Source organism: Halyomorpha halys, unplaced genomic scaffold, assembly GCF_000696795.3.
Source record: "Halyomorpha halys isolate HHAL.00 unplaced genomic scaffold, Hhal_1.1 Scaffold1125.1, whole genome shotgun sequence".
In the NCBI taxonomy this organism is placed as follows: domain Eukaryota; kingdom Metazoa; phylum Arthropoda; class Insecta; order Hemiptera; family Pentatomidae; genus Halyomorpha; species Halyomorpha halys.
Window position 1 is genome coordinate 18,332 of NW_027113995.1, and position 21,800 is coordinate 40,131.

At 29.7% G+C, this 21,800-nt stretch overlaps 2 protein-coding genes across 2 annotated transcripts; one reads left to right on the forward strand and one right to left on the reverse strand.

Moving 5' to 3' along the window:
* Positions 1 to 6,411: 6,411 nt before the first annotated feature.
* LOC106688412 (uncharacterized) lies at positions 6,412 to 16,888 on the reverse strand. Its single transcript, XM_014432852.2, has 3 exons — positions 16,684 to 16,888; positions 14,557 to 14,747; positions 6,412 to 12,344 (listed from the first exon to the last, which is right to left on the reverse strand). Exons 1-3 carry the CDS (start codon positions 16,762 to 16,764, stop codon positions 8,921 to 8,923), a joined length of 3,696 nt encoding a protein of 1,231 aa, XP_014288338.1. The 5' UTR covers positions 16,765 to 16,888; the 3' UTR covers positions 6,412 to 8,920.
* A 1,129-nt stretch (positions 16,889 to 18,017) lies between these two features.
* Positions 18,018 to 19,948, forward strand: LOC106688413 (CCA tRNA nucleotidyltransferase 1, mitochondrial). Its single transcript, XM_014432854.3, has one exon. The coding sequence runs from the start codon at positions 18,170 to 18,172 to the stop codon at positions 19,562 to 19,564; it is 1,395 nt and encodes a 464-aa protein (XP_014288340.1). The 5' UTR covers positions 18,018 to 18,169; the 3' UTR covers positions 19,565 to 19,948.
* Positions 19,949 to 21,800: the final 1,852 nt, after the last annotated feature.

Consider the following 21,800-nt stretch of genomic DNA (forward strand, 5'->3'; position numbering starts at 1 on the left):
CCATTTCTTGAAATGTCCTGTTTTGATGAACCGAAAGGTATGCAGTCTTCTGCTTCTAACGAGCTACTTGGACGTTTCTTTGAATATCTTCTAATTGGAGATTTCATACAGTTTCTTCAAGTATCTCTTTTTCCTTCTTCAGCCGAATCTCCAGCCTCTTTTTCCCTTTCCAGTTTCAGTATTGTTGCAAAGAAATAACAAAATCTGCACCCCAAATTGCATTGTCATACAGCAAGAGTTGCCATCTCCTGCCTAGTGGCAATGTTTGAATGGTTCCAGGATGGATTAGATCCTAAGGAAATAAAATATTCATTTTTAAATACTGCAATAATCTCATAAAGTAAATTATTAGGTAGATTAGAGATTATTTTGTTTTTCTAGGTGTGATACAAAAATATAATTTTTAAATTATTTCTTACTAGATTGTCACACGTGGTATTAAATTTATATTCATACGATTTACACCTATTAATAGCGATATGCAATTAACATTGCTGTTTCTAACAAAAATGTTAGTAATAATTAATTTCATTGAAAATGTTTGCTCATGACATTTTGCTGTTAACCAGTGCAAACTGTAGATATCGAAATGTTATTAATATTATTATTAGAATTAGAAACGTTAAAAACATTTCGCTATTGGTATTCGTAAATAAGAAAATTTTATTGATTTTTTTTTTTTTTTGCAGAAATATAAAAGTGGAAATTAATTCATGTAAACATTTGATCACGTTCAAATGTTATTTTCGTGTTTTTATACCCTATAAATTCTTAATTTTCTAGTCAAAATTAGTCACTTCAAAATGAATAATGGGGTTGGAATTTTTTTGAGTCTAAAGCATTCTATGACTGGTTTTAAATAAAATAAAACAAAAACATTGCTATTTTGCAGCTATTAATTTAGATAAACAAAACAATTTAAAAATCCAGCCTTTAATAAAAATAATTTATTTTTGATACTATAAACTACATATAATTGGGTCATAAATAATATTTTTTTAAAAATCAACTAACGATGTGATTCAAAAGTATTCGTTGATGTTATTTTTATTATATTAAATTAATGGTGAAACATTCATTAATACTTAGAAAGACTATCTTTGAAACTAAATACAAATACATTCAAGGGCCTATGCCCAGTGTCTATGAGGATTAACCTTTCATTTGAGTACGTTGTAAACATTTACGATTGCTACAATTGATTTCCTTACCACCCGGCAGTTTTGAGCGAAAAGTAATTGCAGTCACAATTACTTCCCTATTACTGTAATTTCAAACTGCGGAAATTAAATCACAATTTTGATTTGTTATTTGAAATACTTAAGGAACCACTGTGATTCTAATACTTCATAGTTCAAAATACCAACTACTGGTTGAGCCAAAATAATCGCCATTACTAATTGTAAGCAAATGTGATTGTTATCACTTTTTACCCAGCATTGTCACCTTCTATTAGAGGATATAGCTTTTTCGGTGGTCTACTAATGTCCACAAATACGGTGTATAATTGTTTTTGTTCGTTATTGGTATCTTTTTGATATTTTGGCAAACATTATGAAAGCTGGAACGAACGAGTAATTCTTTAGAAAATACTTTATGGTATATGTACCTAGCTTCGATTTGAGTGTTAATAGCCATCTGTACCTTTGATTAGACCCTAAGATATTTACTAAATATCTATAAAATAAATAATAAATATATAAATAATAAAAATGCAGATTTTCTGTTATTTCGAAAAAAAAGAAAAGGTTTTGGAAAAACAGTTTTTCCGGAACTATTTGAAGTACAAATGTATATTAGCTCTCAAATTGAAGTTGGTGAATATACCATCAAGTAGTTTCTAATAACGACATTCGTTCATTCAAATACAAACAAACTGGATTTCATGAATATGACTTTATTCGTTCCTGAGATAGTCTATCTAAACCCATTTAATTTTTATTCTCAAATTAAGAGAAACCATCATTTTGGTTAATATTGTGGAAACTGCAATGAACAAATATAGTCATTAGAAACTACTTTATGGTGTATTTAGCTTCAATTTGACCGCTAATAAACATCTGCAGGTACTTCAATGATAGTTCCTGTTTCCAAAATAAAAGTTTTTCAAAAACAAAATGCATTTTTTCCAATAAATCAGAAAATCGATATTTTGTGAATATATTTTGACAAATGTCTGTGTCTATCTGAAGTACAGATTTCTATTAATACTTAAGTTGAAGCGAGGTTTCAGTTTTTCAGATACTGTTTTGTTATTTTTATAAATCAACAAAAAATTTCTTTGAATTGATACGACTCAAGATTTTTTTGTGATTTTACAAAATAATTCAATATGGCGCCCAAAAAAGCATTTTTCAGACTAGGATTTTTCTAGACTTTTAGTATATTTTCTCTCTTGCCTGTCACATGATTTTTCTATTATTCTATACCTCCTTCCTGGGGAGTAGGGGAGAGGGGAGAGAGGAGGGTTGTTCACCCTCAACCATATTCTAACCAGAGTGGGAAGACAGATTTTTCATTCACTACAACGGCCTCCTCACGATAAGATTATCACTTCAATGAGTGGACCAATTTTTTTTTTTTTTTTAATTTATTTTCTAATTTTTTCAGTAGGTATGTACCAGACCGGGAATACCAATATGGCATAAAAATAGCTAATAGCTTAAAAAGGTTTTTACTCCTCTCTAAACTGCGGGGCTAGAACGATTCAGATGAAATTTCCTTTTTATTCTTTTTTATTAGTCTTCTTTAACTTTTCATTAGTCACTGGTGTTGTGTAAAAAGGACTCATTCAAGAAAAAGTATTTTTGATTTTTGCCTTTTTACTGGAACAATTATGATGCTAATTAGTATAACTTTGAACCACAATTAGGATATGTACCAGGTTCTCGAAATTATAAATACATCATTGATTTTTCATTAAAAAAGAATTATCTAGACAAGTAGAGAACAAAATATACTCTGCTGCTAATTGCTCTATTCGCATTTTTTAATAGAAACCATACGGATCCATATAAAATGACCCCTAGAGAAAAATCAAAAATAGTTTAAATAAAACTTATACATTTTTCGGTAAATTATGTACGGCGTTGTTTGAAGGGTGATAAATTAAATTAAAAAAAAAAATGAAATGGGACCAATTTAAGCACCCTAATACTAAATTGCACCCTTCTGCTTCTAGGTAGGCAAAATAATGTAATCGGATCAAATTTGTCAGTTCACTATTTATCTAATATTGTCAATAACGTTCTTAAGCCTATAAGAAAAAAAATTGTACTATGATACAATGACTTTAAAAATGTGGGTACTGTTAACAAGTGCATTAATTAGGGAAAACTTTATCAAAAGTTTCAAACCCACTAATGAGGCCTTTATCAGGCAATAAATATACATAAGGATGTTGACAAAAGGAAAGTTGTAATATATTTAAATCGTAAAATAAGCTTCTTTTTTTTGACAAGGTGAAGCTATGCAGGCGGGATGACCTATTTCAATGAAACTTTTTTTTTTTTTTGTGATACTAGGTTGAATCAAAGTGACCACCATTGTGGTTCACTCAGCTGGAAAGCTGAATATCCGCTCTCCTAGCACATATCAATATATTTTATACTTTTTTATGCCTTTATATGCCAAAAAAAAAAGCTTTAAATAAATAAGAACTTTTCAAACAGTTAATTTTAATTTCCGGAGATATTCGGGTTTGTTTTTACAGACGGCCGGTTAGTAACATTTCGTGTTGTTTGTTGGACAACCACTGTAAAATTTGTATTACTACATCCATACTATACTGCATCTCAGGATCACATGTTAAAACATTTTGTTCCAACTAGAAACCATCATTTTGTGAATTTATTTTGGCAAATATGAAAACCACTCCTCCTACAAAGATAAACGCCTATTTTATAGTACATTGAACTAGCTTTCATCTGACTGCTAATAGAGATCTGTAAGTCTAATCATTCTTGAGATATGGTTTTCCCGAAATAAATTCGTTATTTTGTTATGAAATGTTTTTTAAAAAAGTATACCTCAGGAACTATCAAACGTAAATATTTCTTTTAGGAATGATATTTTTGCAAATATACTCTTCTTTAAATGATGTTCTATTAGCTTTCTAATCTTGTTGGTAATTTTAATGATATGGAGCTCCGAATGAAAATTTTTTTTTTTAAGTTTTGAAACAGCCGCCATTTTTATTCCCCCTAACTATACTTAGTAAACTCATCTGTTTTGACTGGTAGCTATACATAATTTTCATCAAAGTAATCAATAATTGGGGTGAAAAACTGACTTTTTTCTCCTCTTGGGCTCTTGGACTAAATAGATTAGTGAAGTCGAATTTAAAGCTATTTGTTCTGCTTTACAATATTAGTGACTTTCGTTTTCTATAATTTTTAAAATTAAGGCCTGGCACTGATACCTTTTCTACCTTAAAAGGAAAACTTTTGAAGTCTGATATATATTTTTTCACGCTGACGCTATTTATATTTCTGTTTCATCGTTGGCCTGTGTGATTTACTATTAATAAGTAAAAAAAAATCTTGGTTCACTAAAAATTCACCCATTTGCAACCATACAAGAAAAGGCAAAAACCGAAGCGATGTCTGACAGCTATATGAAGATCGAATTCTCATTTCTCAGTATCCATTAAATGGTGATGACACCCACTAACAGTTTTACATTATTCGACATGACACCATGCGTGTCTAACAAATATTTATAAGTGTATTAACAGGAAGTAACTACATATGGCGTGTCACACTCGTCTGTTTTAGAAGAAACCAGGCCAGGTTTAATTTTATTAATTTGATTGTTTCAGCTATTAAATTAGTTTAAAATGTAATCTAGTTAAATTTTAAAGATAGCACAAAATTTGAGATGAAGTCATTCCTGCAGAGTGTGCTTAATTGAGCAACCTTTTCATCCTATGCTTCCAAACTCCATTGAATATCATTAAAACCAAAGTTTAATATCGCGAAAGTGAAACGAACTATCTCTTGCGATGGTTCATTAATGAGAATAGACATTTTAGATCGATTAATGAAATAATTATTGTACTAATAAATAGGTTAATAATTACTTTTTAAATGTGACAAAATAGTTGTATATATTTATTTTATACCTCAAATTTCATTGATCTTTAAAAGACAATAATTGAAAAGTAGTTCAATAAACATTTGATTTATAGTCAACTTCAGCTGAGTTACTGTAGTTTTGTTGACTTGATGATTTAGTATCTTCTTTTTTTAGATGTATAGTATTTATTATTTATTTTATCTTGATAATAAAAATGCACACAAATAATAATTAATAAATAAAAAAAAATTAAAGCAATTGTTTTGTCATTCCTCTGCTTTCTACTTTTTCCTAATTCACTATTACCATTTTCATAATAATATTGTGATAAAAATAAACTTAGTCAAGATAATTTAAAGAAGGAAGTATTAAAAAAAACCACTTAAACCTAAGTATTATGAATTTTATAGAATTTGATTAACTAGTTTGTAAGTTAGGTACCATTGCTAGGTGGTTATTTTCCTTTCTATTTTATAGATATAGCCAGCAAAACATGTAAGCTGGGTGCGGATTGGAAACAAATAATGGGTGCAGATAGGAGATAAATAAACACGATAGAGATTTTCTAAAAACAGCTTTATGAAGTGCCATTTCCTAAAAAAAACGAGAAATGGACTTTTTGTCAGATATTTTTCATGATGGCCAATTGAGCAAGTTAAACCCTCCAATTAAATTATTTATCATTAATCACTTCCAATTAATGCTAAATTAAATTTATACTTAACAAGATTTTCATTTTTTAATAACCTCTGCTTAAACCAAATGTCCAGACTAATTGAATTCCGGGTAAGCAGAACCCTACTTTATTTTCAAATGGACATAGATATACAAGTGGTCAAACAAAGTGCTAGGTTTAAACAACTTTTTTACCAAGCCAGAACCACCTGTGACAGGTTGGCACCTAGGACAGGTTGGGTTTAAGCTGTATTAAAAGTTCTTATGAATTACTTTTTAGCCCAATCAAATAAGGAATCAACTTGGGAATAAAAGATATCAAGTTGTAAGTGTACATCATCCTTTATTTTGACTTACTAAAAATTGGCTAAAAAGTCTTATAAAATCTTGTATGACATGGAATAACCTGGTTAAAACAAGTGATAAAATATATATTTTTTTTTTGTAAATGAAAGTTCTAAAAGTCTTGGTATCATTAATATTTTCTCCAGATTTTTTGACCATTGATGCATAACAATAATTTTTTATTAAAGTTCAGAAAATGATTGAACACAGCCAAAACAGATCCCCACTAGAGAAATCTTGATTTTTTCACTCTGGCTTGGATAGGTTGGTTAACTATAGTCTCCTATCCTAGTAAGTAATACATAAGTACGTCTAATTCAAAATAAAAACTAAAGTTTAGAACATCTTTAATCAGAATAGGAACTAATTGTTATTTAAAAAAAAAAAAAACTGTTTGACTTTGAATCTGTTCTATTTATAAATACATTTTTTTCTACACTTCATGAATTGGTACCCTTAGTCTTCAATACATACAACATTGCACCTATTTTAAAAGTTTTAACTTAACCTAAAAAAAGTTTTACAAAAAAGAAATAAGAGCTTTATAAAAATAAATAAATAATTAAATCATATAATGCCTTGTCTAAAAATTTCGTATTACATACAAAAGTAAATTTATTCACATTATTTATTTACATTTATACAAATTAATTACATCTAATATACAGTCTATAATCTAAAACCTATATATAATCTAAAACCAGTCACTTAGTAAAAATAACATAGATGATGAATTTTTCTGGATTTTTTCAAAAACCAAAACATAAATACTTTCTACAATATTAAACTAGTAAATTATAAAATAATAGTACAGGCATTGGGGTTTTTAGCTGGAAAATTTTGATAATTTGTGGTTCCATGTTTTTGAGGACTAGGGATATTAAATTGATGTTTGTTATCTTAATTTTTTTTCCGAAAATATAAAAAATTAATCTCTTTTTTAGATTTTTATCTCATAACATTAAAATCATGTCTTTAAGAAAAATAATAAATAAAAAAATTGACCTATATTGAATTAAACATGAGTAAAATCTCAACATTTTTTTCATTTTGTGCATCATTAAGGAGTATCTGGTCAAAATACAATGAGGAGCAGAAAGGGATATCTGGATAATCTGATTACAAAATTCCACTCAGCCATCTCAAACTTTATATATTTTTTTATTTTTTATGTATAAAAAAAAATAAATAAAAGGAATAGCTTCTATTATATTAAATTAAACAAGAGTAAATAACTTACAATTTCAACTCTAATGATTTTTTTGTTGGGACGGTCTGTTTTGAAGCTAGCACGAGTCTCAATTATGACATGGAATGTAGTGCTGTCTAATTATTGGACAATAAGAGGGGTATCAACATAAAAATTTGATGTCACTAAGATGAAATTTATAATCAGGATCCCAAAAACATCTAATAGAGCAATTTCTAGAACATGTCAACAACTTTTGATATCCTTTTCAGGTCCCCATTATACTGGACCCTGGATGATCTTATGTCCAGCTCACATGAGCAAGTCAGAAGGCCTAGTGGCTGGAGAGGGAAGAGGGAGGAGAGAATGAGGGCGAGAAAGTGAGGGTTAGCTATCAGTATGTGTTGCATTTTTGTATGTCATAAAAAGCTGACCAGTTAAAGGGCAATCTACTGCTGGAACAGCTGAGAGCACTCTATCTGCCCTCATTCCACCCTAGTACAGTAACTAGTACCTTTGTTTGTTTGTCATGATGATTATCATGACAAAGTTGATAATATTATTGTTCTGGGATAAAAAAGGTTGTACTTTATTAAAAAAAAGTTAATTGGTCTAATGCAACTACCCATCCGATCTACTTTTTTTTGTTAAAATAAATTTAATCTGGAGTGGCAGACAAGTTTAAAAATTTCTCCTAGCTCATGTTTGGAACAGAAAAGAATTAGAATTGAAATATTATTATTAATTAATAAAATTAATATTAAATAAAATTGCTCAGCATCCTCAAAATCATGCAAGTTTATAAAATCAAAACTCCTTCAGATAAACCCTTAATTTATACTTTATTTTTTTAGCCCGATTGCCTAAACTATAACATGATTCCACAACTAATTCAAGACTTATATTGAATTTGTGAATTCCTGACAAGGAATATCATAAAATTCTCAAAACTGAAATAAAATTTAATCAACAGCTTACTTTTAGTTAATAATTCAACTTTTTTACAACATTCATAATTGTATTAAAAATATGTAATAAATACTACTAATATACATATATATATATAATTCCTTGAGTCATATTTTTAAATATTTTATAATCATTCTACAACCCAGTGAAAATTTTGCAACACTTACGGATTTCAGTAAATACTTACTTTCATTTAGAACTTTATAATTTAATTATCAGTTTATGAAAAATAAAAGAAAAAAAGAAACAAGGTTTTGTTATAATTGTAGGATTAATTATTATTATACTTTTCTCACTAGTTTCGATAAATGTTATAGACCAATAATAGATCTCCATTCTAACTAAATAACTTTACAGAGAACTAAGTATAGCCAAACTGAAAGAATTAGCTATCACTGGAACTTAATTATTGTAGAATAATAACCAGTTCATATTACACAATGAAATCAGATCTGCATAGCTCAGGTGAAACTGATTGCAGAGAAAGGAAAGATTTCACCTGTTACTTTGTACTTTATATTTCTTTCAGTCAACAGTTTTTAACTAAACACCCTGAAGTGTTGCAATATTTTTGATGGAGAGTAAATTTACTGTATATTCTAATAGATTGAAACCACCTTAAGAGTGGAACATATTGTAAATTGGTTGAATAAAAAATATAGTACATTAATTGTTTGACCCAAACTTGATTGGCCTCCTTTTTGCAACAATCACTATTGACTTTCCTGGTGAATTTCTTTCTGGAGAAATTAGTGGTGAACCCGTACATTGTAAAAACTTACTAACAGGAGTTTCAGTTTCAGTTTCAGATTTGGAACTAGACACTAAATTATTTATTCCTGCCTCAGGAACAGATGTTAAGCTAGATTCTTTTAAAATATTAGAAGGACTTTCATCAAAATCAATTGGCCTAAGTATCCATTTCATTTCAGGAGGGGCAGCCTTGGTAAATTCATTATTTGGTTGTACTTTTGAAGGTTTAGTTGAAACAACTCCTGTACTAGAAGACCAGGAAATTCTAGATGATCTTGAAATCACAGGTGTTTTAGTAGGATAACATGGGGACTGCCTCAACTTTGGATCAACCATTTTGGTACTAAAAGTACTCTTATTTCCTGTAAGATTAATAGTTCTAGTACTTTCGCAGACATCTCGGGTCTTTACTGGGAAGTTCCTAGTTTTTGCCGAATGCCTCCAGTCTTTTGCAATTTTCCTCTCTACACTACTCTGCCTAAAGTAACAATTAGGCCTCTTAAAGGACTCCCTTCGGGATAATGGGCGCTTGAAAACTTCTTGCATGAAATCCCTCCGATCTTGCCTTTGATCCCTTCTGAACTTAAATGGGGAGTTTTCCTTAATAGAAGGTAATTTTTGCTCTCTCCTCTGAGGGACATTTTCTTTCCTTGAGCAGGAGTGTTTGATTTTCTCTTTAACTGGTGAAAGATCCTTCTTAATTAATGTTTTCTCAGGAATGGTCCTCCTGTCTTTTGAAACTAAACTAGAACTCACATTTTTGGTATCTGTTCTTTTATACTTTTCAAAAATATTTGTAGAGCTTTTAGAATTTCTGATACTTTCTAATTTAGAGCTAATATTATTAGATATCGTGTGATTTTTAAGATCACTATCGTCATAGTCTAAATTCTTACTGCAACCTAAAACATCATTTTCTTGTGTAGATCTTGACTCCGTTTTTGATAGTTTTTCCTTTACAGGGGAAGGAGATTTGATAAAACAAAGTTCATCCTGGTTATTCTTATTTATGTTTTTCACCACATTTGGCTTTTTTGAAAGAATATTTTGTTTACAACTCCCAATCTGGCGAGGAGTCTTCCTAGGACATAATATATTTATAGGTTGTTCTAAAAGGATTGTTTTTTTCTCAATCTTTTTATCAACAGGAGACAGCACTGAAAAGGGAAACGACAATTTTTTTTCTACAGATGATATAACAGAGGCAGGAATAGATAACTTTTTTTCAACTGTTGAAATCAATGGCTTAGAAACTGACATTTTTTTATCAACAATGTTGCTCTTGAAAGGTTTCTTAACAGTTAATGAGTCTTTTGGAACAGACACTGATTCCTTTTCATTAACTGAAGAGGTTGGTTCTTTGTGGGTTAATTTATTTTTTTCATTATTAGATAGAACTAAGACATTCTTATCAACGGAAACAGTCGACGGTTTGATACCACAATTTTCAATTGACTGGGTTTGTGTTGTACTGTTAGTATAATCTGATTTTGTTTCTTTTATGGGAGTGTGAATAGGAGAGAGTTTAGAAGGATCCTTAGCTAAAGCATTTATTAGTTGAGTTGTGTCATCAAACTGTCCAAGAACTGAGTCATTGTATTTAGGCAATCTTGAGAATTTAGTTGATGGGTTTACGAGGTCTAAAGTATTTGGATTACTTTTTAAAGAAGATGGGACATCACAAGCTTCTGATGTTGACTCAATACTAACAAAAGATGAGAAAGTAGGACTTGTTACTGTTCTGCGTTTAGATGGTATATCATTATTAGTTTTCTTAAATGGCCAATGTGTAATATTAGACTGTTTTAGAATGTCCTTCGATAAACTAATATCAGATTTACTTTCAATTTCTACTTTGGGCAACTCATTGTCTACTTCTGTTACAGATGGTTGAAAATAACATTTCCTTTCAGTATAGCTAAATTTTTTTGTTAAAGATAACTCTGTTATTTTAGTCTCAGAAACTTCTGTAACATTGTTTCTTGTCTCCTTAAATTTTAAATTTTCAATATGAGCACTGCAAGAATCTTCAAATGCAGTAGCAGGAGGACTAAGTTTTTCCAGCTGTTTGCCCTCATCAATAGAATTTTCAGTCCATTTGAGGGGACTACCAAACAAAGATTCTATGATATCTAAATCCTCCTTTCCAGTTTTACTATTCGGTGAAGCTCTTTTACTAACATCCATTTCCATCGCTTTGCCAAGTGGGAGTGCTTCATTATTTTTTGCCCATTCCCCTGATATTGGGCAAATCACACTTTTAATTGATTTTTTGGATTTTTTTAAACAATAGCTTTTAGCAAAGTGGCTGTTCACATTTTCTTTGCTATTGGTAATCAACTTTTCATTCTTGTGACCATGATTTTTATTTGATAGTATGTCAGTTTTCTGTGAAGCATTTAAGTCCTCCATTTTTGATACCTTATCTTTATTTACTATAGAAGAAATTTTAGAGTTTTGGGTATAATGTTTTATATATACATCTTTTGAAAACTTTTCATTTGAAGAAAAGTTAGCAGACCTGTTTGTTCTAGTAATCACAGAACGTTTATTATCTTGGCTACAGGTATTATTTTTTACTGTTTCATCATACAAATTATCAGATGAAGATTTTTCTATCCTAGGCGACGTCTCACTGCAACGGGTGTTCACTTCTTTGTTTAGTTCAATATATTTTGATCCAGAAACCAAAATAATCTGCTTCCTATCTATATCACACGATGTTGGTTCAAGACATGCTTTCTTACTATCTATGTTCAAACTTTCATTCCTAAAGGCGTTGAAAAGTGGTTTAGAGTTCTTAATGGAAGTAGCATTATTACTGTTTTTAAAAGGCTTAACTATTGTTTCTGTTTCTCGTAAATTAGAAGTGGATTGATCCAGTTGTTCATTGCAACCTCTTTCTTTAGGACTTTCTAGATTTGGGAGAAATACGTTTTTATCTCCTAATTTAGTATTCATGTTTACTTCAACCACATTCTTCATGTCTACTTCATCACTATTTTTATTTTCTACTTTCTGTTTCTTTACATTAGATTCCAGATTTCCTATGCTATAGATTTTATTGTACATTCTTTGTGAGTACAATGTATGACACTTGATATCAGGAGCATGTGGTTTTTCAGATATATCTATTTTTGATACTTCAGATTCCTCTAAATTAGTCGCCTTCTTAATTATTTCAGGATTACAAAAGAACTGTGAAATAGCAGATTTTACAGATGAAGTGTTATCCAATTTCTGTTGTTTGGGCGCAGGCTCTTCATTATGAACTGGCATCATACTATCATACTTTCTTTTCTTCAGGGTTAATATTTCAGTCTTCAATTCAAGAACCCTATTAAACCAACATAAGAAAAAAATTAATGAGCGTAAACTTGTAGTTAATTAAGCTGGAAAATTTAAGAAATAAAGTTATATTTGATTAAAACATTAAAAACCTTAGCCATAATGTATTATATGAATTAAAAATTAATAGGAATGGTGATGATAAAGATAAATTAATTTTCAAGGCTTAAACTCAGAGACTAACATTAAAAAATGCAATCGAATAAATTAAATTGGAACTTTGTCTCACCAGTAAACTCTTCCTACAATACAAATATTGGGCAGAAGAAGCAACACTAAACTATCAGGAAACCAAGCTAAACAATTGACTCAAGGGAGTGTAAATGTTAATGAGTGAATCACATTACTACAGGGTGAATCCATTAAACATCTCAACAAGTTGTGAAATTTTATGATTTTTATATTACTTGGGAATATAAAATAAATAATCCATAGAATTTAGTGATACTCTACAAAAATCTGTGGTGATAGTTAGTTAATTAATAAATTAGTTAGTTAATTAAATGTATTAAGTCACCAATCAAACAAAACAGATTAATATAACTTTCTAACAACAATTTAATGCCACAAGTAACATGAACAGATTTAATGTTTAGTGTTGATACTTTTTACCTGTGAAAGGAAATACTTTTTTTAGAGACAAACTCAATAAAATGTCAATTCAATTATTAATTTCTGTCTACAAAATTCAATTATTATATTTCTGTCTACAAAAATGTCTTAAGTGATGCCAAAAAGAGAAATTCAAAAGTCAAATGAGAATTAATAAATGAGAAATTACAGGATGCAGCCAAGTCTTAAATATTTTTTTATAAAAAAATATAAACTTGCAGTAATAGCAAAGTAATGCAATAAGGAACCAACCAACATTTTAATAAACTATATTAACATTATATTTTTTGAATAATTTTATTTTTTAACATAAATCGAATGAAAAGTTTCCCTTTATGTCAATCTTACATGTAGACAGATCTTGGGTTTTTGTAACAAAATGAAAAAAATCATTCAAGGGTCAAATTCATAAAGGGGAATCAAATAAAACCTTTCACTAAACCAGGGTGAATTATGATGAAATTTCACGAGCCAGATAATAAGAAATCTATACCTACACACAAGCGAAATTCACTACTTCAGTTCAGATGGTTGAGCCATGCATATTTTGGGACTATTATTTTTCAGTATTAAACAAAAAATGATAACTTACAAACAATTTTATTGTCATTTATAAGAACTACAGGCATGTATCCCGACATTAGAAAAGCACTAGTATGCATGTGTCCCTTATTTTCTATATATTTCTACTTAGGAGTAAAAGCCCATTTTCGAGAGTTATTATTTTTACTTACTTCAGTGGCATCTATAAATTCAACCCTAAATGTTTTTCCTCACTCCAGCCCAAGTTGTAATATAGGAAAACCTAACCTTTCTGAGTTTAGTTTACTCCATGGAGAAAAAATATGAAAAATATTGGTAAACAAGTCTAAATTAAAAAAAAAAAATCATGGATTTTTGGGATCTTCATAACTTTAGAAGATATTATAATTAGATATATTATAAGATATTGTTATTATTATTATAAGTCATACCAGGTACGCAATTTTATCTGCCTACATGGTTCTCAAACATTTTATTGATTTTGGTAAATACAAAATTTATGGGAAAAGCACATAAACTCTCAATGACAGTAATGTTTATACACTTTTATAAATTTATTTTACTAATTAAAAACTCAATTTTTTTTTAAGAGCTGTATATCCACAACATATAAGAGGTAATCTGTTCAGAGGTTTCATTCTTTGTGTCAGGGTCTTTAGTTATATAGCATTAAATAGAGTGAATTTCTTGTAAAAACTCATGTAAGGTTTTTTAATATATTTATTCCTTAAACCCAAAGCTAAAATACTTATTAAAAAAAACCATTGACATTGTATTACCAAAAAAACATCAAGAGGTTCATGGTTTCCATTTTGGCATAATCTGGTGGTAACCAAGGTGATGATCGCTAATGGCTTACTAATTTAAAATTTTTTAAAATTTTAAAAATTAGTTTATATGACCAGTTCCTGTATAGGTAAGAGACACTGGTGAAAATGGAATATAATAAAGTGAGTTTAAATAAATTAAAATCCTTTTCCTTATGAGTCACTATAGAAACAACAAATTAGTATTATCGCCTTTAAAAACATATTAATTATACTCACATCTTATTTAATTCATTTATTTTATTATCTTTCCTCTTTATCTCGTTTTGAGCAGTTTTTAATAGCGATGAAATATTTTTGGTCAAAGTTTCACACTGAGAACGAATTCCATCGAGCTCTTTAGTTTGTTTCTCAATCTCACCTTCCAGGAAAACCACACGAGCTTGAAGCTCTTTGTTATCTGCCTGCAGCTGTAATCGAAGAATAATAATTTTAAAAAATAAAGATGATTACTATTTTCATATTAATCAAATGGTCAGGTGTGCTCTGCATTACACCCTTTCTTTAACAAAATATAGTATTGCCAGAGAAAAAGAAAATTGTCGACCATTTAGCAAAATATTGTTTTGATTTATCTATTTCTTTTAAATAACATAGGTTTTACTATGAAGGGTGATAAAATAAATTAGTAGGAGATACTGATTATTTAAAACAAGAAATTAAAAAGCAAACAATATTTTCAAAGATTAAAAAAACTAAGAAATACAAATTTTTAATTTTTTTAAAATATCCATGACTTAGATTCAAAGAGTAAAATATGTTTTAATATACCAAGAGGGAGATTGCAAGTAAATAGGAGAACAAAACATTGACAATAAAATAATTTTATAATTGAACATACTCCTTAGGATGATAAAGTATAAGTTAATATAAAATAAGATGGACTAGATTATGAAAAGATAGTCCAGGATGTCGTCCAACATTCAACTGTAAAGGAATAAAGAAGCTTTAAGAGTTAAGACCATAGCAAGGTTAATTTTGTTAATAAGAATAATTTTAATTGTAATTTTAATGAATTATAATCATTTAAAAAAACTAACACTAATTTTGATACTGAAAAGTGTATAAATAAAGGTATATACTTATTATTAAATACAATAGTTATCTTGAAAATTGGTATCAACTTAACAGCAAATCACATGATAAAATGGGAATCAGAGTAAAACTTTTGATGCAACATATCCAGTATTTTCTTTTTTAGTGAGATTAGAGCAGGAACTTTTCCAAGAGGAATTGTAGTGCATTACAATTCCAGTGAAATCATGGGTCTTTTAACAGATCAGGATAATATGCACAAGAAGTGATGTGAGTTAACCGATAGATTTCAATCCCTTATCGTCATAATTACCACTCGTTTATAAAGAAATCAAATTTTGCATCTCTTAAATTTTCAACTGGGCTCCAAATATCAGAAGTAATGAAGGATTATTTTAATAAGTAACTTCATTATTAAAAATTCTAATATCAATTATATACATACACCTAAATTCTCTACTTTACATGAATGCTTCTTTGTTTGTTAAATTAAAACATCAAACATTTTATCAAAACAATCTCATTCTTATTAGGAATCATTGTACTAACATATTATCCAATCCAGACTAATAGTGGATTATAAGCTGAAACTATAATCTGATTTCTAGTTATCTACCCCAACTAAAAAGGATTTAGTGACTGAAAGTAGCAAACAGAAACTGACCACTTTGGCTCCATTGATAAAAGCATTGATAATAGATTAATGATAATACAGGATATAATCCACAACTGACCTGACCGGAATAAACTGGATCCTCCAATTAACATATATTAAATCCAGTTATTTGTTATTAGGAAAAAAATATAAATAGGTATAAAATATCTGTAACCTTTTGACAAATGTTCAACTAATGAGCCTCCTAAAATCAAGATTTAATCTGTTTAATCGAACCTCCCAATGATCACCTTAACTCAAAAGTAGCTGCTAGGGTGATTATTCAAATTCCTCAGTCTAACCATCTAGCTCCACTGGTCCCCAGAAATGATTATATCTATGTTTACATTAATAGTCCTATTGAATTGAATCCATTAGAAAATACCCAATCAACGTAATTCACTTTATAAGTCCTCTTTGTTTTGAAAGAATCTTAAATAATATACTCAAAAGATAAAATAATAAATTCCTTATAAGCTAATTCAATAAATGGATAATTAGTTTGAACTGTATAAATAACAGTCTAATTGATGAAATTTCATATTAATTGACTAATTTGAAAAGAACTAGTCCGAACTAATAGTGGGGATGTAAAAGTTGGTATAACAGAGCAATAATTGTTTTTCCTTCTTTTCACATGAACATAAGACACATACCTTGTCAACGGTTTCATCATATTTAAAATTTGGTAGATCAGAATATAAATCCTCTTCTTCCTCTTCCACAGTATCACCCATCTTCTCACAAAAGGTGAAAGGAACTTTGATTAGACATAAACACTTAAGCAATTGTTATCAAACACAAATTGTAACCTGAAGAAGGCTTCAAATCAAGTAGGTTCTAAAATTTAATAATTTCAGGAACTTACACTAAAGTAAGAGCTTGGTAAAAATTATCGAGTGTTACTTGAGCCAAGAAAAATTTTTTTTATTGCTAGCTTTTTACCCAGTGAAAACAGGCAACTTTTCAAATCTGTTCTCTATTAATCAATAATTTCAATCATTATCGAGCGTTTCTCGAGATAACCTCGTAACATTGCCTCCTTTTTAACATTGTTCGTCCCGACAGAGCTTTCTTCACGCACTGCAAAGGGCTAAAGTCGACCCAGATGAATAACCTTCATATTCATTCTTAGTGTTCGTTGTATTCTGCTTCCAACTTCTCTCGCTACCGTTTCACTGAAGGCTTTCGGTTTTGGTAGTTTCAGGCTCTGCTGATGATCCAGATCATGCAATCCGTCCATAAAAACATGACAACCAGTTTTTCCAGGAACCGTAGCATAGGCCAACTTCACCAGTCGAGAAATGTCTACTCTGAACTGCCGTAGCGGTTCCCCAGGATTCCTCATTCTCGTCCTGAACCGTTCACCGTTCGCCTGCCCCAGATAATGGTCACAGAATCACTTTTCAAGGTGGTCATGAAAAAAGCCGAAACTCTCCTAATGTTACTCCAGCACGCTTTGCAGAATATCTAGTCTCCCATCGCAACGATTAGGGAAGTCGTTCCTTCTGTCATTTCAGCCAGCAGTTGAGGATGCTGCCTACAATATTAATTTGTACCTATGTTTTTAAAAGATTAGTTGAAAGGGATGAGATGATCATTTAGAATTAAGGTTTGAACGATTGCGTTAGACCTAAGAAGGGGATTGAAATTTATGACAGTGGACTAACTTTTAACATCAATTTATTCAACTTTTGGGATGTTCTGTATCACTCTTGTTATTTCTTTTGTGCTATATTAGATTTTTCAATATGTCAATTCTTTATGGAATACCCATGAACTAAGCTTATCACTCTGCTTTCAAAATCGAAGATAGATATATGATGAAAATGATGAATTATTTGCTTTTTGCGTGTAGTTTATTGCTAAAATTGTAGTTCCTATTCACTAAAGGAGCTAATTATGACCCTTCTTTTCTTTAATGTTAGAAGGAAGCTATCCTATCTTAAATCAAAATGCTCTTTGAATTGTTGTTAAAGAATCAAATGATGGACTCGATACTGAACTATACGCTCAAATTGAATTTAAAGATATCCCAAAAGAATCTAGTTGTAGGATAGAAAATATTAACATCGAGATAAAATTAAATTATGTTTTTAAATGAGTGTCGAAATTGATACTTAACTATTTTACTTTGTTGTGATGTTTTTATACACTGTTCAATATCTTTTAAAATTAAAGCATTGTCCATTAGTGTTCATAAGAACTTCAGTTACCAATATTTCAAGTTTTAATGGAAGACAATTTTTCTCTAGTGTCAATAAATACCCATTCATAATGCAAATTGATACGCCAGAATTTAAAAGTATTTTTACTAGTAGTTTACAAACGCTTTTGAAAATCTTTGAAAGTAACAATTATGAAATCAGAATTGCTGGGGGAGCTGTCAGAGACATTCTTTTAGGAAAATCACCTAAAGATGTTGATTTTGCAACAACAGCTACTCCTGATCAAATGAAAAAAATGTTTCAAGAGGAAGGGATAAGGATGATAAATAACAAAGGAGAAAAACATGGTACAATTACTGCTAGAATTAACAATGAAAATTTTGAAGTAACTACTCTTCGAATCGACAAGGTTACTGATGGAAGACATGCTGAAGTTCAGTTCACAACTGATTGGGAATTAGATGCAAATCGAAGGGATCTTACTATTAATTCTATGTTCTTAGGTACTGATGGTCGAGTTTATGATTATTTCGGAGGCTATGAGGATTTAAAAAAGAGAAGAGTAGTTTTTGTTGGTGATCCTAGTAAAAGAATTCAAGAAGATTATTTAAGAATATTAAGGTATTTTAGATTTTTTGGAAGAATTTCTGAAGACCCTGATAGCCATGATGAAGAGACCATCAACGCTATTAAGAATAATGTTTCTGGATTAGGAAAGATTACTGGTGAAAGGATTTGGCTCGAATTATCTAAAATCATATCTGGTAATTACATCAGTTCGATTGTTCAGCGAATTATTTCAGTTGGTGCTGCTCCATACATAGGTTTGCCTCCTACTCCTAATGTTGGGGAATTGATATCTGTTTGGGAAAGAAGTAAGAATTTAAACATGCATCCAATTTGTTTGATTGTATCTTTATTAGCTAATGAAGATGAGATGTTATCATTCCACAAAAGATGTAAACTGTCTAGTTTTGAAAGGGATCTGGGTCTTTTTTTGATTTACTATAGGGATCAAAAATTATCTGATAGGCCTTTGAAACCATTTCAGGCTCTTATGTTGAAGTCAGATCGTAATCTAAGTGACACCAGAAGTTTTATTTTAGAATTGTTCAAGTATAAATGTGATTTACAGCTTCTTCATGATTTTCAAGCTTGGGAGCCACCATCATTTCCTGTTAATGGTTTGGTTTTAAAGGAGAATGGAGTTCCTTCTGGTAAAATTTTGGGTAATGTCCTTAAGGAACTAAAAAATATATGGATTGATAAGGATTTCTCTATCAAGAAGGAGGATTTGATTGAGATGATACCAGGTGTTCTTAATAAATTGGAAAATGACAAAAAAAGACCAACTAATCAATGCAAATAGAAAAAAAAATCCATTGATTTAAAATTCATCAAGTTTAAATAAGCAATACTTTCACTGTTTATATGGTTTATTTATGTGCAGAGATGCGTATGTAAACATTAAATTAACGTACATCTTTATTTTTCTCTTTAGATGATTAGTTTTTATGTTTCATGATTTTTATTCATTATCTTGTGTTATAAAGTTATGTTTCATAAGAATGTTGATACACTCCCTTAATATTAAAAAAGAAAAACTTCATTTTATTATTTTATAGATTTACTAACCTCCCAACACATATTTTGTTTATTACAACTGATCGTATCAGCTTATGATCTTTCAGAATATTTATTTTTTGTATCCAAACCATAATTTTTGTAATCTTTGTTATCTATTTATTAAAGTTATTTATCCTTTCTAAGAATCTATCATTTGTTATGACTTCCTCTCTACTCTTAGTAACATTAACCACCTCCATTTCATTAGCAGATCTGAAACATGTGGGACTCTGTTGGGTGAGTTTGGCTGAGTGAAGAGGCTGTTAGTGAGTTTGGGACATATGGATTATCTTCAAGGGAATGCAAGAACCCTGTGGCTCTTATCTAAGTATATGGTCTACATATGTGGTTCCCAAACTTTTTTTCCTACAGCCCCCTTTCCAGGAAAAATATTACTTAGCGCCCCCTGGAAATCAATTTTTTTTAAAAATTTTAATAGCAATTAATAGGAAATATATATGTATTAATGTGTCTACCTTTTTCGTAAAAAAAAAAGCAAAGAAAGGTATAAATTAGAAACTATTTATGGAACTCAGAATAGAATGTAATACAAAAAAAGTTGTAACATTCGAAATCATCTTAATGAAAAGGATGAACCGGGTGTGCTGCTACCTGTCTAGTAATCTATTGGCAGTAATATTGTTTACATTGGCAACTTATTGTTATTCATCGCCATCCCAAATGCACCTGTGGCCATCCCCGCCCCTCTGAATCACTGCAGCGCCCACCAGGGGGCAGTGGGGCCCACTTCGCGAATCACTGGTCTAGATGATATCTAGTGAAAAAAAAACAAAATGTGTACAATATTTATCCACAATTTTTATTATTTTCTGATAAAGGACTCTCAGAAATGGAATGTTGTATACAGCTGCTGCAGAATAAGAGGATATGTCATATATTTATAATAAGAGGATTTATCTTATATATAATAAGAGGATATATCGTATATATAAGAAGAAATAAAGTTATATCTATTTATTTGATTATACTTGAATATTTTAGATTCATCCAGAAGATATCTCGTTTAAAATTGAAGCGAATAACCTAAAGAGATATCCTTGTCCTCCAATAGTGCAGAAGAAAGAAATTATTTTTTGGAATACGCTTCTTCCTGCCCTTAGTTAGGTGGTATTATTTTTATTGTACCACGCATTTAGAGACTGATTACACTGGAAAACTAGTCATTCTCTTGATAGTTGTCTTTAATGATAACAGGATCAAATAATATATCTTAGTCACCATTTATAAAATATGTTATTTTATTTTTTTACTATATTATATTGCTTATTAATTTAACTTTTCCTCATATTATTTTTGTTTTCTTCAGTTGCAATATCTAGATTGCCTTCCAAATGTATATACGTAATAAATTCATTAATTCATAAATGATTGTAGAAAAGAAATTATAATTATATTTTTGTATAGTTATAAAATTGTTATTATGTTTTGTTATAACTACAATGGATTTCTACTTTATCTTTTCTCTTCTAACACATTCGGGTGTGAGATGCCTTTCGATAAAGCTTGATTTATAGATCCCTGTCCTGTATTACGGGTTTATTTATAATAAATAATGTGTTTGGATATATCATTAAATTTATTCCAAATAAGTTTATCCCGACATTTTTAGGTTAATCAATCTGATCTAAATTTTATTTAAAATATTATATAATAGAATGAGTTTTTATCCTTATTTAAATAAAACAAAAGTTTAGGTAATTCATTGCTGATGAAGCTCTCAACTGTATATTGTTCTCATCCTGTACTGATAAAAAACCTGAATTTTAATATCTGATTGATGTTATATTATTTGTCTGCCTCTTTATAAGTTTACTTTCTTTTTTGTTTTGAAACTACAGCAATTACTATATAAATTCCTATATGTACGCCAATTTTTATGATTTTTTAATGGTGCCATAATAGGTTCTTAAAGCTCTGAAAGATCCATCTCTTTTTTTTTTAAAGATCATTGCCTTATA